Source organism: Rattus norvegicus, chromosome 2 (genome assembly GCF_021556685.1).
Source record: "Rattus norvegicus strain SHRSP/BbbUtx chromosome 2, alternate assembly SHRSP_T2T, whole genome shotgun sequence".
Taxonomy (NCBI): domain Eukaryota; kingdom Metazoa; phylum Chordata; class Mammalia; order Rodentia; family Muridae; genus Rattus; species Rattus norvegicus.
The window spans coordinates 227,693,857-227,712,049 of record NC_141535.1 but is presented as its reverse complement, the minus strand read 5'-3'; the positions used below and the strand labels follow the sequence as shown (position 1 = coordinate 227,712,049).

General features: G+C 42.6%; 1 protein-coding gene across 8 annotated transcripts in view; it reads right to left on the bottom strand.

Moving 5' to 3' along the window:
* Nucleotides 1-1,323: 1,323 nt before the first annotated feature.
* The window catches only part of Ppp3ca (protein phosphatase 3 catalytic subunit alpha), a 272,778-nt gene continuing 255,908 nt past the window's right edge, over nucleotides 1,324-18,193 (bottom strand). For 5 of the 8 annotated variants that reach the window (XM_087616203.1, XM_087616210.1, XM_087616204.1 and 2 more), the window contains 3 exons: nucleotides 17,403-17,487; nucleotides 9,341-9,438; nucleotides 1,324-3,198 (listed from right to left, as the gene is read on the bottom strand). In XM_087616203.1, the coding sequence (XP_087472329.1) occupies nucleotides 3,002-3,198; nucleotides 9,341-9,438; nucleotides 17,403-17,487 (380 nt within the window). In that variant the 3' untranslated portion in view covers nucleotides 1,324-3,001. Of the gene's footprint in view, nucleotides 3,199-6,277; nucleotides 6,308-9,340; nucleotides 9,439-17,402; nucleotides 17,488-18,193 lie in introns of all 8 variants that reach the window. The other 3 variants (XM_087616201.1, XM_087616205.1, NM_017041.2) reach the window with 2 other exon arrangements.

The following is an 18,193-nucleotide window of genomic DNA, read 5'->3' as shown; positions in this document are numbered from 1 at the left end:
GGAGCCCCTCAAGCTCCCTTTTTAGATTTTTGAAAACACATATAAGATGAATATATTTCAGACAAGGAAGCTTGCTAAGGAAGACTACCAGATCTAGTCCTCCGAACGCTACATAGAAACTTAACCGAAACTTCTGCCCTGCAAAAAGCGAGTCACCCTGGCACAGACAAAGGCAGCTGGAGCTGAGAGTGTGGCTGTATGTGTGAGTGCCCACACATAACACATGTGTTTGTACCCAGGCACCCAGCAAGAGAACTCAGGAATCCAATAGTCAGTCCACATCTCAAAGAGACAGGACTAATAACAAAGATCTGTCAGTGTTGTCGATCCTGGAGAAAGACCTTCAACTACGTACTGATTCCTTGGACAGATCAAATTATTATGTGAAAAAAATCGTGTCTCTTTCCTAACACTGAGCAAAAAGACAAGCGATACTCACAGTGACTGCTTCTTTCAATGTCAAATGTTTATTTCTATGCCATAGTTTCCTTAGCACAATTTGCAAAAGAAAGGAATCCAAAAAAACCCTGATCATTATTAATATTTTTGGGATATTTTCTCTGCAGTTAAAATACACACATTGGAACGAGAATGACCATTTCTTTCACAGCGTTCTAGCAAACTGCATTTGTTTTCCTTGGGTGTCACTTTTGCTTAGAGCTGGGGAAATATCCACAGGAGAAACGTTTTTGATTCATTCAGATCACCATGGGGAAGATTTTTGTCAGCGAATATATCTTTGTTTTGGTACACTTCATTACTAATCTCCGCTCTCTTTCCTTAATAGAATAGGCATAATTTATTACACAAGCAAAGTGCACTGAAAAATGAACAACGTTAGAAACAAACTGAAATGTCGTGTCTCTCCTCAGTCTCCACAGGGTAACAGCTAGAGGCACGTGAACACAGACTTCTGATAAGTACAAACGCAGCCCATCTGTGACGGGAACACTCTTAGGACACTAGTCCATTTGGCTGTAGTTAGGAGGTGTCCCATACAACCGAAACGACCTGACAACCACTGGACGACTGTTTCTTGTTTCCAATGTTAAGGAACGCTCTGGTTTCTTAAATCAGCCCTGCACATAAGAGGAGCCAGGAGACGGCAGTTGCTCTGTAAATAGACTTCTCTTGCCTGATTTTTGAGACACAGACCCACCAAGACTTTTACAGCAGAAGTGGGTACCGCTCCTTATATCGTGAGGTCCTTGGGAAGCAGCCTATCCTAAGTGTGCAGGGTGGGGAAGGGCCAGCACCCAGAGGACACCGTGGTGGCTGCGCATGGCATTCCCTTCAGCAGACTCAGTGAAAGGATGAGCATTCTTTAAGTTCATGCACATTTTATTGAGTAGTAATATAAAATGCTTTTTCTTTTGTCATTGGTACAGGTGCATGCTTTGATCGCCGACATTTCAGAAGTCAAATTACAAAGGCAAGGCTTGAGGGTGTAGTGAATGACTTGGGCACTTATACAATTGTTAAAAAATATGAATGGACTTTTCGCTGTTTGTCGTTGTTGTTTTCAGAATGAACCAGTTGTAACCTCAACTAATATACAAAGGGCAAAAAAAACAAAAAAAACAAAAAAAACAAAAAAACAAAAAACCAAAAAAACAAAAAAAAAGGTGAAAAAAAGTACGTATTTTGTGGCACATGACAGAACAGAACGAAATAACTAAACTGTTATGACATCAACGGTTACCATGCATTTAGAGTTTCACATGTAACTACAAACTTATTTAAATTTCACAAAGTTTGCTAAACATGCCGACCATCTATGTGTGCACTGACAAGCTTATGTTAAAAACTTTTAAGAATACTCTCCCCTTTAGATTTTTTCAAAGCTTTTGTTTTGATTACAAAATTTCAAAGGCATTAAGCAATTAAGAGAATATAAAGAATGCCAGTCTAATACATTTCCAGTATATGTCAGGCCGCGAAGCGCATTGCAGTCCCATACAGGCCGAGACAGCCATTTTATTTTAGTTTTTTTTTCTTAAAAAACATGCATAGGCAGATTTTTTTTTTGTTTTTGTTTTTTACAGAATATCGAGGGCTTCATCACCGCACTATGGTTCGCGTTCACTATACTTAAAAATGCACCACTCATAAATATTGAATTCAGCAAGCCACAACCAAGACTTGATTTATCAACAAAACCCCTAAATATAAACATCAAAAAAAGGTGGGTATAATTATTCCAGTTTCTTTTCTTTTCTTTTTTAAACTTAAAGAAAATGTATTCACTGCCAAATTAAGAATGTTCTATGGAAAGAAGGGCATTCAAGCAAACTAAAGAATCCTGAGGTAAGCATGAGCTATACAAAATTAAACTGTCCTTTTTTTTTTCTGTTTTCTTTTTTTCCTTTTTTTTTTGTCATTTAAACAAATTTGCAACATTCTTTTTTCCCCCCAGGTTTTTTTTTTATTTTTTTTTTATTTTTTTTAAGACTGCCTAATTCAGTTTATAGCCATTGTCTGACAAGAGTAGCAAAACATTATCAATAAATAGTCCTTATTTAGTTTGTACATCTTTTTTTTCTGTTTAAAAATGTTTGATGTCATCCATTTTTAGTGCTGCGACTGTAAACGTACAATAGAGTATAAGAAATTAGACAAAGTTTTCGTGTCCAGTAACAGAATAAAAGGCCTTTCATTAACCTATCTAAAAGTCCCCAGTGCGCTAGGAAAACGTGTTCATTCCCCTAACATTGAAGTATAGACTAGCATTAGCTTTCTTTTTAAAACTTTTTTTTTCCTAGAAGCATTTTTAAAGGCATACCCAAAAGAGGTGTTTAATCACCACCCTCACCAAAATATAGTTTTATTATCTCTCTCTCTCTCCCTCTTTTTTTTTTTCATGATAGTGTAAACTGAATCCAATTCCTGGCCCCCCCAGAGCAAACAAGCTACCGTCAGAGGCAAGAACATCCAACTGCTGAGATGCAGCAAACCCATCATGCCCTGCAGCTCAAAAAAAAAAAAAGTGAACAGGAAGTGGTCACTGAATATTGCTGCTATTACTGCCGTTGCTGTCTGTGCCGTTAGTCTCTGAGGCGAGAGCCTTGTTGATGGAGTTAAGGTTGGCGTCGGAAGGCATGGCGTCTCTGCGAGGCGGCATCCTCTCGTTAATTCGGTCTAAGCCCTTGGCCTCCTCGAAGCTGGTAATCTTATGTTGTGGTGAGAATCCTTTGATGGCTAAACAGAAAATCATTAAGAAAAGAGAGAGAGCGTTAGGTGGGGCGCACCAAAGGGCACCGCGGTTGCATCAAGTGAGGTTAGAGACTTCGGAGTGGGTGGGAATCCTTTAGTGGAGAACAACATGACAGGACCTGAAGACGGACACAACAGACTCCTTACCATACCGGAGGGAACCAAGGGTTTGAAAACAGCCAATGTCTCTTGCCAACCAAAATGTCCTCTTGGAGAGTTTAAGGTGTAAGCATTTCTCTTGTCTTCATCAAAGTTTAGATCACAGAAATCCACAGTGGGTAGGTAAAGGAAAAAAACTCTTCCCGGGAGCAGGCTTCTGGATCCAGTAACACTAGTCACAGCACTGGCTTGATGGCCTATTAACCCTGACCTAAATAGACTGCACTCCCTCCTCCCCCCATTCTTACTCAGCCACTGCGGCAGTAATGGCAAACTCCGTGGAAGCCCTCCCTACTCCCAACTCTAGCGGTGGCTTAGAACAGAAGAAGGCCTAAGGAACTAGGAAAGGAATAGACAGGGATAGTTCTTTGCCATCCCCAAGGCCATTAAGATCTCCACATTGCATGTGTGGGGGACAAAAATAATAAGTTGTTTTTCCACTAAACAGGAAGATGTATAGTGGGTGGGGAGGTAAGAGAAAATAAAAAAATAAAGACCACATGACTATGTAGAAAAGCACTTTCTGCCCTTTAGCAGTGAACAGGTCAAACTGATGTTCATCTGGTGCCCATGAGTGCCTAAGCCAAGGAAAACTCACTCTCTGTGGAACAGCATTAGGTGGTGACTGCAGAAGAAGCAGAGGCGAATGCTTTTCACAAGGGGGAAAAAAAAAGAACCAGTGACTCGGTTTTGGTACGCTTAGCTAAAACCTTGACTTCTCTTTCATTCTCCTCTGGTGACCTTTACTGTGCTAGAGATAACGGGAGGTATTTGTGAAAATCAAAACAAAACAAAGCTTCCTCAGTGGGCGCAGGACAACGAGCTTGAAAATAAAACACACAGACAGGGACCGATGGCATCAGTTTGCTTTACTCTCTGTGAAGGGCGAGCCAGGTGCACCTGCCGGAGGCCAATCACCAATGCAGAGTTGGGCTGCATCTCCATGGCTTACTTGGGACAATTTCAAGGTACGTGTATCCTCCCCACTCTTTTTTGGTGGGGGGTGGAGTAAAACAGTTACCAGCTACTCAGATACAAATGTGCAGCCCTTCATTAGTAGGTAACATTCCTAGAAAATTTACACAGCTGTTTAAAGCTCATTATGAAGAAAAATAGACTGTTCCCCCTCTGCATTATATGGTTAGCATAATGGTGATTAGTCAAGTGTGAGAGGAAGAACGCAGGGAGATGGGGAAAGACCAAGGCCCAAAGCAAAGCTTCGTAATTCTGTAATTTGGTAATAAGCTGAGGAATACTAGATCTGTCTAATGGGCACCCCACCCCGAAAATTAACTCAATTATTTTATGGGGCAAAAAAAGAAATAACAGACACCCTGCTTTTTTTTTCTCCCTAAATGATATCATCTCACAATCAAGTCTGTCGTGAGAAAGTATAAAACTTTGATTTACTTAAAAAAAAAAAAAAAAAAAACAGTGGAAGCTCTAGGTTTTGAAGCCAATGAGGAGGTCAGAGCACAGGAATGTAAAATCTTGTAGACCAGAGGCTAGTTGGGGCTGGGGCTCCATTCCTGCTCACGTCTGTCTACCCTGTAGGGAAGGAAGCGCTCTGCTCTAGCTGCTGGTCAGACAATGGTGTTAGCAATTTACATTGGGAGTATACTTAGCACAACACAGAGCCACAGAAGTCACAGAAAACAGCCAAACTCTCAACAGGAATGCACACGGCAGATTAGATGTTGCCAAGAGGAATAGAGGATTCCCACGTAAATAGCAGTTGGTTCACTGCTATTTAAAAAGCAGTTGTATTTTTCTCTTACATCGCCGTCACTTCCCCTACAGTATCCGAATCATGAGCAAATTATAAAGCTAAAGTGACACTTTTTTTACATCGTACCAAAGGACCATATATGCACGCAATTTTGTAAAAAAAAAAAAAAGTAAGTTATTTTGCAAGAACAAAATACAACTGAAGAATTTTGTTTTAAAGGGGAACTTAAGTTATTCTTTCAAAAGACAATTCTGGAGGGGGGTGATATGCATAATATTAAAGTTATTTTCATGTGCAGTTCTCACAGAACCAGGTAGTCAAACAGCACTGTTAAAAAGTAGCTACGAAAGGGTCGGTCAACTGTACTGCTCTGGCGAGGTGCTGGTAGGCAGTTGGCGATCAATGGTTCTCTCGATATCCCCTGAAGCTCCTAGCAAGAGACCCAGCATAGAGCAGACAGGTGGAATGATTATTTAACTGTCTGCCTGACAGTCTTGAGATTGGCCCCTTCCACAGTCACAGATAGATACTCTTTGAGCTCCTACTAATATTTTTCGAATGCTAACTTTCTTCTAAATATCAATTGGTTAAAATTGATAAGGATAAAAGTTTACCTCTCCACCTCTGTCTCTCCATTGGAATATTTTGGAGACATAAGTAATGTTGAACCGTAACCAAGCATGACCAAGCACGTCTGTTGCTGCAAGCTTGAGAAGACTGGACTCAACTTAATTTTATTCTTTTGTCTCTGTCCTACCGGATCTGAGGGAGGAGTGGTTCAGCTCAAAGCATATTGTTTTACACGTCATTGGTCAAAGCGGCTGCCATAACCCCCACCCCACATCATTCATGAGATGTAGAAATTTTTATGTATATATTACGGTCCTTTAGTTTTCTGTGAATAGACTAGGTTCGCTGTGTGCAGAAGTCAAACATAGCTTTAAGGGAGAAAAAAAAAGCAAACAAACAAACCATGGAAGGACATTTTCCCCTTTAAAGCAAGAACATTTCGGTTAATACTGAGCCACAATTGTTAGCCCAACACCCACACACTCTGTACAAGCTACAGCAAATTAAAAAAAAATAAAGAAAAATAAAAATAAGAAAAGAAATGAATACACCCACCAGAGCCCTTATCTGTTGCAGGTACAACAGAAAGGGGACTGGCCAATTTACCTTCATCAGCCTCAATGGCCTCAACAGTAGCTGAAGAGAAGAAAGGGGTGCAAAATGAATGAGAAAATGAGCAGAGGATTTCTTAACTCTAAAGAACAAGTCAGTGACGATCAAAGGAACCAGGGGGGTGTGCGTGGGGGAACTAGGGTTCCTCTAAGTGCTGCCTTCTGGGACAGACAACTAGACAGAAAGGCTAGAGAGAAAGAAAAAAACAAACCACATACCACAGAAGTGAGACACGTTGGTCATGGCCTGCATACACCTGAGCAAATGAATGGGTGGCTTGAAGTCCTGGCTCGCTCATCAATGACAAAGTCCTCTAGGGAAACATGGCAGAGAAGCTGTCTGCTGTGCGGGCTGAACTGACGACTGGGGTATGGAAATCTACAAGGTGGTTCTGATTCTCAGGGTGGTTTAGAATCCACGCTTAGTGATTTGTAGTTGAAATGCCAGAGGGGCCAGACAAGCATTGAGCTGGACTGTGATGCTGGCACCACACTTTATGATAACTGAATGGTGAATGGCAATGTTTCCAGAGAGAAATGCATAGGGGGAGGGCTGGATTTAAAGGGAGATGAAGTCAGGCTTTTTAGGGGGAAAACACCTAGAAAATTTTAAAGACAATTTCTAGAGGAGGAGGTCGGGGAGGGGAAGGGAACCATGGAGAGAATGATAAGGTGTGGACATCTTTTATCAGGCAAGCTGAGTTCAAGGTTTTTTTTCCCCCTTTGTTGCAATTCCAAATTTAGAAGCGAAACTCCTTAAGTCCCTTAAGTCTTGCCTGTCAAGTGTGAACACGAGCCACAATAATTCGAGCAGCGCCCTCAGGGACTGAGGTTGAAGTCCCTCAGTGAGGCATCTTATGATGTGCTCAACTGGCAATTTTGAAGGTTGAGTAAACCGTCTGCTTAGACTCTACATCTCCCTATGCAGATGTATGGGTTTCTCTGTGCTGTGATGGCGAGATGATGCTCCTTTAATTAAACGCTAAGACATTAAACTTTCGTCCAAGTTCACGATGCCTGACGTCAATGTTTTACTCTTGGACTTCAATTTGCATTTCCTCAGAATTGAAAATTGGCAACCCCAACAAGACCTCCATACGCATGCCAGTTAACAGTGTCCTCTGGATTCCTCATAACCACGGGGAGGAGCTGAAGGTCAAAGCTTTGAGCAGCTTCTCTTTTTTATGTCAACGGAAGGGGGTCAGATATGAATCGTGAAACAGACAACACAGTGGTTTTAAATATGGACTGCGCTGTCAAATTCGCAGGACTAATGAAGTCTCGACTGTGTGTGTGTGTGTGTGTGTGTGTGTGTGTGTGTGTGAGAGAGAGAGAGAGAGAGAGAGAGAGAGAGAGAGAGAGAGAGAATTTCACATGGAATAACACAAACAGATGGATTGAAATTAAAATAAAAGGAACTGGACTAAGTGAAACTACAAACACGGGTGACCGTCTGAAGGTGACACTGTCTACTGTAAGAACGTAAAGACCTTAGCTTTAAAAGCAAAGCTGAAATTGGAGCCACACCAGCACTCCACGGGCAGAAACACACGGCCCAGTGTGTCTTAAGCACAGGAAGTCTGCGGCTGGGCACTGATGGTGTGCGAGCCTCTGTCGCATGCTGAGCTGGGGCTTTCCATCAGCTGGGCACAGTTGCCTTCTGCTCATATAAATAATCTCCTCGTGCTAATTTCTCAGGATGCTCGTTTTGACGGAAAAAAAGGTTTTTTGTTTTTGTTTTTGTTTTTAAAAAAGTGATTAATTTGTAACTACAGGTTTACAGGGGGATTTTTTTTTTTTTTAACCTCAGCAATTTCAGATTTTCCTTCTTTTCCTGACCTATTTTTGAATTTTTTGAAATTTTGGGGGCAACTCAGAGACAGCGGTTTTATAGGAAAATCATCTGAAAATATAGGCTATGGCTGTTGTCACTGAAGTGTGACAGTCTGACAGTGATCACGCTCCTAGGTTGACCGTTACGTGCTATGTGGAAGAAATGTCTTAATGTAATGGTAAAAACTCTCGAGTCTTTTGGGATGGAGAACAGGGATAGGTAAGAAGATGTGAGAAAGATCCATGGGGAAGAAGAAGCGAGAGGCTGAGATTGTATTAAAATGTTATAGTACATTTCTTGCTGTAAATTCTTATCTGTTGAAGTCTAATAGAACACTAACATTTCCATATTGTATGTTATATTTTATTGAGTGATGTGAATTAAAATGGATAAAAAACAAATATAACAGAAGAAAGAGTATATATAACTATGTTGTCTAACACGGGTGACACTAGCTACATGTGGATCTTTAAGTTAAGTTTACCGAAAGCTAGGGGTCACTTAAACGGTCCTTTCCTTTGCATTGATTATCTGTCAAACATTCGTTGGTTCTGTGTCACCAGTGGCCTTTGCGGACATGATAAATCCTCACCATCACAAATATTTCCTGGACGGTAACTGCACAGCCAGCTGTGACTAGAAAGTAAAATGCCTACTTAAAAGAGATGTTATTATTACTAAAAAAGAACCAACAACTAAAAGACCCAATAAAATATAGCTCTGATCATTTCTCTCTTTTTTTGTATTTCCGATGAATCAGAGAAAAAGCTAATATAAGTCTCATTTCTTTTCAAGTGTTCAATTGCGTTACTCTTTTTATATTCTTTTGAGTAAAATCTCTAATTCACCAATCATGTAGAGAAGCAGACTGCTTATCAGGATGTAACTGAAAACTTACAATGATGGGGTTGCTGAGGGAGGGAGCTCCCTTGGCTCACACAATGGCTCAAACCTACTGTTGTGTGCACACAAGCCCTAAATGAGATGTCCTGGAGGTAGGCCTGAGGCTACAGATGCATGTGTTAGTGAGAAGAAGGGTATACTGCAGTGAATGAGGGCGCCTTCTTGTTAGACGTGACTGAATATGGCCTGAGGTGTGGGTTTTAGCCCTCTTTCCAGTCAAGAAGAACTGAAATGAAAAGTGAGCTTCAATGGACGAGAAACTCAAGGCTCCGCTAACACGGCTGGCCATGTGCTACCAGTCATATCCCTGGGCCTGCTTACCGCTTTGCAGAGTTTGTTTCCCGCCAGAGAGCACTCCGCTGGGGAGCATGCCAGTCGGGGTCAGGCCCTTCAGAGTTAGAACGCTCTCACTCTCTTCTCTGGAAGACACAGAGGGGTCATGGAAGTTAAGTTTTGCTTTCTTTGGTGGGGAAAAAAAAAGACACCTTAAAAACCCGTATTTACCTCATATTGGCTCTGTGGACCTTTTGTTTTATTTAAAACACAAGGCATTTTTATCTATGTATATGGAGAGAGTATTCTACAAATGACTTCAGCTGATAAAATGACATTACGCAATTGTGGAGTTATGGTCTCCTCTGCATAGTGAAGATTCTGAAGGTGAGTCTAGCTTTATGACCCACTCCACGAGGCGAGGGTGTTGCTGGCCGTCTCCAGTGGCAATAGGGACCAGCATGTGCACAGACCTGCCTTATCGTCAAGGGTTCAGCACAGTCTGTAAAACCCGTCTATCCAGGGGGACCACGGAAGGACTGTGTGTCCCATGACAGACAGAGTGATGGCAACCGATAGCCACAAACACTTGCTAACATTTCTTTCCCAGCTTCCTCACAGATTTGCTTATTTAAATTTCTTTCATTATTCATATGACCCTGTTTTCAAATTATTGGAAGTGAATTATTTTCCCAAATACCCATAGTATCTAGCAATCACTTTCGACTTACTAACAAACTAAGAAACAACTATGAAATAGGACGAACTTAGTATCTTAGCACAAACACAGTGCTCCATAGCCACGGGTACCAAGAGTTTTATGATGATTTCTAGCATGACTAGAAAAGAATGTCTTCCTAGATATGCTCCATTCCTCAATTCAGGAACCCAGGTTCTTTCGTTTAGTTGCTCCAACTTTCAGGTCATTGTGTAGCTAAGTTTACTTTCCCATTCTATAGCAACGTCCTGATTCCTCTACCCCAATTATACCCTTGATCTCTGCTCTTCTCATCCGAGTTCGTACACTCAACCCTCACACCTATCCACAGTGATGTGATGCATTCACAACATTCACCCCAACCAACATCACAGCTTTCCTCCTCCAGAGCATCCGGTTACTGGCTAGCCATTACTCTCTTCTACAGAAACCTTGTAGAAGGCCTTTGGGCTCCATCTTTCGCAGGTTGCCTTCTCTGCCCATAGGTATTTTCAGGCAAAAAGGCAAATTGAGGCATTTAATAGCAATGCCAATCCTGTTGCTCCTTGGTGCAAAATTACTGATGCCCTCTTCATCAAGGGTGCGGGTAAAATCTTTAGCAAGTCTCACTGGGGCCACAAAACAACAGCTCCTCCATATACATGACTCCCCTTTGACCCAGCTCTAGATGACCCTTGACACCAGGTTCCTTTGTGTAACACACCTTTTTTTTTTAATTTATTTTTTCTTGGATATTTTATATATTTACATTTCAAATGTTATCTCCTTTACCCAGTCCCCTTCCCCCTCCTCCTCTTACTATGAGGATGCTCCCGCACCTACCCATCCACTCCAACCTCAATGCCCTGGCATTACCCTACATCCAGGGGATGGCTCTTAGTCATCCTTTTCTCAGGGCTGTCTGTGTGTCTCGTTCTCTCTGCCATCAAATGACTCTTTTAGTCATCCCTTCTAATGTCACTCCAAATAACCCTTTCCACAAGCCACGCCTCACCTTGCCTGATCTATCGTTTACTTTTGGTCTCTAATGACCACTTCTTTCTTGACCAAACTTCCTGAGAACAGGGCTTTCTTTCTGCTTTCACCACCCTAGCGCCACAGTACTTGGACCAACACCATGTATGCAGACCACGCTCAGCATGTATTTACAGGAAGGAGTGTTTGAAAAAAAATAATGAAAGGAGACTGGCAGTTCTGATCTACAGGGTTGATTCCCAACTCATTAACTGCAGAGTTTACTCATGAATATTGGGATTGAGTCAGCCAATTAATCACTGTTTACATTCACGTGGGAATTTCAACCTTTTCACGGTTCTCGGGTCAAACTACTAGGTCGTGTAAAAGAGAATTACACTGAATACTAATAACGTAGATTTGGAAAACTCAGAAGTGCCTCTACAAAAATGAATACAGCTCTCCTTCATATTCACATTCAGGTTTTTACCTCACGACTGCCAAATAGTTCAATAAAGTAAATGCTGCCATCAAATCCCATTTTAAGAGCAGTGATGCTCAAACAAAATGAGCAATTGGTGACCAGTAATCAGTTGATTACTTTTTAAAAATATTTATTTATGTGAGTACACTGTCGCTATCTTCACATAACAGAAGAGGGCATTGGACTCCATTACAGATGGTTGTGAGCCACCATGTGGTTGCTGGGAACTGAACTCAAGATATCTGGGAGAATAGCTAGTGCTGCTAACCACTGAGCCATCTCTTCAACCTTGGTTGCTAGCATTTTAATGACAGGATGGCAATGGTGTGTGTGTGTGCGTGTGTGTGTGTGTGTGTGTGTGTATGTGTGTGTGTACTGAATTTTTAAATTTTCAAAATTCTATTATTGTACTAACGATACTGAGACCCTTTATTTTGGAAAAAACCCTCCCCCAACCACCATCTTGAAACCAGCTGGTGCCAGGAAAGACGCCCAGCCCCACTGGAGGTCGAGATGCCTTTCACTATTCTGGGCTTCAGTTTTCCTCCTCTATCCTATCACATTTAGAGTGACAGGGATTAAATCATAAGCGATGCAAAACTCCTCTGACAGAAAGGCCATCTGCCCGCCCGCCTTCTTTCATCTACCTCATCTCCTTCGTTCACCTCATTCCCTCCTTCCTGCCTTTCTGACTCCTACCCCTGCTTCACACAAGAGTCTCTCTCCACTCTGAATTCCACCCATCTCCTCGGAGTTCTCACGAAAACAGCTTTCTTCAGTAGTTGCCACTGAGGAGTGCGACCTCCTCAAAAGCCTCCCTGTATCACATTCATCCTGTTCTTGCGGAGGTGTCCTTCTCAGTGCCTTGGTGGATCTTTTCCCCCTCTCTAGCCCTAACTACCAACAGCTTTCAACTTCTGGAAACCTGGAGCGTGTAAGTCGAAGGACATGCTTTGTAATAAAGTGCCCATTTTCGAGGATGGAGTATGAAAGATTAGGCTAGGAGCATCTCCCAAATCTTACATCGATCATATGCTGAATTAGGAAACTGGGGGTACTGGTGTTCATGTTTCTCTTACGCAGGTTTCTGGAACACTTAACGAGCTGGACATGGCACAGGCTGTGTGTCTATTGGAAAGCACTACTCAGTTTGCTGGTTTCTTTCTCAGACACTGCACTCTCTCTTTCAGCAAGATCACCAGTTTATGCTACCGCTCACACCTCCCTTGGCACTTCTGACTTTTGCTTCTCTCTGAAGCTCCAGGATGGAATTTCTAACTGCCTCAACCTAAAGGTTCTGCCCGGTGCAATCACTACGGCCATCCCAAGAAATGTTTGTTCTTCGGGGAAGTCATTCATTCTTTCCAGACAAGAGCATCCTATCGACCACGTGGGCTACTATCACAAGATGACTTCTTCCTTATCTCTTACTGCACAGGTTCTGACAGAAGAGAATGGAATCTAGGCCAGCTGATGACACAGTTCCAGAAAAATGGGCTAAAAAAAATGTCCTACCAGGATGACTCTCGCCCCTCACTCCATGAGCTAGCCTTAGCTTACAGAATGTTACTACCCATGTTCTGGGCAAAATCCAAGCTCACCATAACACTATACGGTTATATAGTTATACCCCAAAGCCAAATTAGGGCCTGGTGGCATCTAAACCTGACAGAGCTCTTGCTTCTATTCCTGCTGCCTCTGCATGCTGTCTGCTCTGAAGCAGGCCAGGTAGCCTATATTGGCAGGTCCCGGCACATCTGCTGCAAGGGGTATTTTTATTTTTTATTATTTTTGGTGTTTCAAGACAGGGTTTCTCTACATAGCTCTGGGTGTCCTGGAACTTGCTTTACAGACCAGGCTGGCCTTTGCTTCCAGAGTGCCGGGACTGAAGGTGTGTCCCATCAAGCCTGGTTACCAAGGGCTACTAAAGGGCTGTTTTCTGATTCCCCTATCATGGCGCATGGTGTATGGTATGCACCGATTTTTCTCCCTGAGAAATCTGTCATCAATTCTGCTGGTCCCTGACTTGCGCACTCTAGTGTCATCACATCCTTGAATTTGTCCCTTCCTTTGCATGCTTCAGCCAAGAGCCTGGTCCAGCCTTTTGCTGGCATCACTTCATAGCTTCTTCTTCTTCTTTTTTTCTTTTTTCATCTTTATTAACTTGAGTATTTCTTATTTACATTTCGATTGTTATTCCCCTTACTGGTTTCTGGGCAAACATCCCCCTAGCCCCTCCCCCTCCCCCTCTATATGGGTGTTCCCCTCTCCATCCTCCCCCCATTACCACCCTCCCCCCAATAATCACATTCACTAGGGATCCAGCCTTGGCAGGACCAAGGGCTTCCCCTTCCACTGGTGCTTTTACTAGACTATTCATTGCTACCTATGCAGTTGAAGCCCAGAGTCAGTCCATGTATAGTCTTTGGGTAGTGGCTTAGTCCTTAGAAGCTCTGGTTTGTTGACATTGTTGTTTATATGGGGTCTCAAGCCCCTTCAAGCTCTTTCAGTCCTTTCTAAGATTCCTTCAATGGGGGTCCTGTTCTCAGTTCAGTGGTTTGCTGCTGGCATTCACCTCTGTATTTGCTGTATTCTAGCTGTGTCTCTCAGGAGAGATCTACATCCGGTTCCTGTCAGCCTGCACTTCTTTGTTTCATCCATCTTATCTAATTGGGTGGCTTATATGTATGGGCCACACGTGGGGCAGGCTCTGAATGGGTGTTCCTTCTGCCTCTGTTCTAAACTTTGACTCCCTATTCTCTCCCAAGGGTATTCTTGTTCCCCCTTTAAAGAAGGAGTGAAGCATTCGCATTATGGTCATCCTTCTTGAGATTCATGTATTCTGTGCATCTAGGGTAATTTTAGCATTTGGGCTAATATCCACTTCATAGCTTCTTAAACATCCTTCCTTCTATTGACAACTTAGTTCAGCAGCCAGTCCAGTCATTAGCATCTATGTCTGAGGCACACGTTGGAGCATGCCTCCCATTCCATGAAAATCATTCCAGGACTGTTGGTTGCCATAGACATTTTATCCTGGTATTCAAGGAAGCTTGAGGATACCTTGAGGACACAGATTTGAGGTTTGTTTTTTTCCCTCAGTCTTAGGTTTTACAGTATTGCTCCCCTTAATGCCTTTTCCTGCTCAAGTGTTTTCACATACCTGCAACTTATCACCAGACTGCTGGCTGCATTACTTACAATCATTCTATCCCACAGCTTTGAGTAAGACCGAGTGTTGCTTTCCCACCGAGTGCAGACATACATACATTACCTGGTAAAAGGGACAACCACTTCAGCCCTATAAAGCTTGCTAGGTGGATTATTGTTAGACATGTTTAATATGAGGATAGCATCCAGCATTAAGCTTGCACCTCAAACAGATCCCGTTGGCACTGGTTCTAGGACCACGGGACTTATCCTTATGACTTCGAATAACTATGTCATGATTTGATCACTACATACCTTCACAGCTGTGGTCCTCCCCATTTACACCCTTCCCCCAAACCTACTCTTTCACTGACAGCCTCATTAAGAGCAATCCACCTAGGAAATATAAAGGTTTCTTCTGTTGAGTGCCATATTGAACATCTGCTCACATATACAGCACATGTTTTATGGTCTTACTATAGTTTATATGTCTGCCATTCCAGTTCAGCTATGTGAATTGCCTGACTTGATTTCTACGTTAGGCTGAATGCTCGGCATGGCCTACCAAAGTTATTTTACTTTCGTGTGGACGCGACTCCTGCATCTACAGAAGGCCCACGGGTGCTTTCAAAATGGACAGCAAGACAATGTACCTTGTTTGTGTTTCCTACAAAACAAAAGTGCCATCTTAAGCTATGGGTCACCATTAGGTTTTTAAGCAGGGCACCTGGGCGTCATATTAGACAGCAGCGGTCGTGGGGCTGGAGGAGCCTTCCAGACCTTTGAGAGGAATTGGATTTCACCCATAGCAGGGATTCTACCACCTTTATGTGGTTTGAGAACTCAAATAATAATAATAATAATGATGATGATGATGATGATGATGATGATGATGATGATGATAAACAATTTTATGTGTTTTGAGGCTCCTCCAGGTTTTTTTGTTTGTTTGTTTTTAATCTATGTACTTTTATATAGAAATCCTTGGTATTTTTATTTCTCTTAGTGATGTCAGTTAGACATAATTCAGTAAGTATAAAGATAATACATGCGCAAGTGTTCATGACTAAGGTACCCACTCAACACAGGATTTTTCGATAACTGTTTATCCCCACAGGTCATTTCATTGACCATATAAGACATCCCAGAGGGCTTCAAAACTGCTCAACCTGTGTCTACATAAGGATCTTTGTGCTTGATATCGCCTTTGCTTGGAGCTCTCTCCTGCATTTCTTCATGAAGGCTGTGCCTATCTGCTCAGATGACGCCTCTCAGATGCTTCACGGCCCTCATTCAATGCCATATTGAAAACACGGTCACCCTCACGCTGCTTGATTGGTCTCTGTGGTACATGCTTAGATTGACAGTTTGATGCTGTCTACTCATTGCAAAAGTTAGCGATTCCCGAGAGTCTAGGCGGAATGAAGACTGGCAAGACTCAGAGCGTCGTCCACTATGTTCATTTCCACCTTCAGTGTGGCTTTTTACAAGGGCTCTAGCTGCCTCAGAGTTGCTGTTGACTTGGAGTGTCCTTGTGAAAGGATGGGGATGCTTCTCATCCTTCTCATGGGGCCTGCGTTCAGCACTCAGTCACTTAGTGACTCTTCAGTGGCTTTACCAAGACCAGCAGCAAGAGCAGGCAGAGAAACAATGAACTGGCAAAGCCCCCTGATGAGAAAAAACTGAACGCTGGGAGTTAGCCCAGTGGGTGGAACATTTGCTGTGCGAGTAAGAATGGAGTTCTCGGCACCTAGGAGGTGGAGACTGGACAAGCTGGCTAGCTATTCTAGCTGGAATGAGCGAATTCCAGGTTCAGCAAGATACCCCTGCCTCGATAAATAAAGGAGAGAGTGATTGAGTAAGATGTCTGAGGTCAATTTCAAGCTTCTAATTGTAGGGAAAGGGAGAGAAAGGAAAATAGAGTGGGGGCGGGGTAGAGGGATAGGAAAAGAGAGGAAGCCAGGAGAGAAAAGAAGAGATGGGGAGGGGGACAGGGAGAGGCAGATATGTATTACAGCAGTCACTTGTCAAACATATGCCATGTATAACTCCTAAAGCATTTCTATCTATTTACATTAATGTGTATGACCACGAATGAACACCCATGTAAAAACTGCACCATATTTAAAAGTGGTCTTTGAAGAAAAATATAGTTACTGTGCATTACCTAGAAATAGATAATTAAAGTAAGGAGCAGGAAGTCTCTTCCATCAACTCTTTGTTTTCAAAACACATGCTTAATAACATCAATAAGATGATTCGTAATCCACTGAAAAGCAAACGAATGCCTATGGGGAACTACAGCAGAAGACGCCTTTAATACCACACAAGTGAGTCCTTTAGGGTTCACACAAACAGCTTTCCGGTTAATGCTCATTTCCTCGAAATCTAGTGAAATGCATCCTATAAACTCATCTCTTTACCCAGAGCCAGAGCACAAACTAGAACAGATCCCAGTCACTTTCCTTATGAAATGGTTTTAAATCCTGCAGCAACCCCCCCCCTGGGGGGGCATAAAAAGGCCCATAATCCATTTACCTGCCTTTCTTCATGGAAGTGATTTAGCAGATTGAAAGGTAAGCAAAATGCGGATGAGCTGACAATTTCCATTGGAGAAGAGAAACAAAGCAAGGAGCAGAAACCTTGCAGGGAAAACATTTAAACTATAGGAGGGAAGTGGCTGCTATGTGACAATAGTATTATAGTATCAGAGTATTTATTATAGTATCAGAGTATTACAGTATCATAGCGTAGACAATAGTGCGATAGTATTCCAAACAGAAAAGGAGGAAAGGTAAACCCACCTGAGAACTGAGAATACTCTGGCCATTTTGCCTATTGCTCGGATCTTGTTCCTGATGACCTCCTTCCGGGCTGCAGCCGTGGCTCCTGTATTTTAAAACAGAAACTCCTCAGTTAGTGACATTTCATCCACCCACATTTACTTAGAGACTCTACCAGTCAACAGTGGATATGTTTTGCTTTCATTTGGCTGCCCTTTGGCAATCTCTGAGCTGAATCCCAACATCTGTACTTGAGCAATTGACACCAAGTTGTGGCCCTCAAGACAGAGGAACTGCTGTGAATTCCCAGGGGTGGAGGCAGGAGAGACCACAGAGCAGAGACCACAACTAGAAGCTCTTCTTTCTCCTCTGGTTTGTGAGTTTCAATTCTCTTCTGAGATAGAAGATGGTAAGTTAGTGCTTTTTACTCTTTACCTCAAAGTTGGACGATGACTTTGGGAGACGACTAGGCTCTCAAAAATGCTCACCAGACTTAATAGGGCTCCTGCTTACTCCATGCTTTCTGAAAGAACATTGGGCTGTTTACTGCTTCTTGTATCCCAAGGCATTCATGTGCCATGGAATCTGACAGAAAATGTAGAAAGCTGAATTTAATTTTTCAAGAGACAAAGGTACAAAAGACACTAAAAGTCTATGCAAGGGTGCAGTGCTGGAGACATGGCTCAGTGCTTAAGAGCACCCATTAGCAGTGCGTCTGGGTTTAGTGCCCAGCACTCACAATGCTGGTTTGAAAACCATCTGGAACTCCAGACTCAGGGGATCTGGTGCCCTCTTCTGGCCTCTGTGGGTAC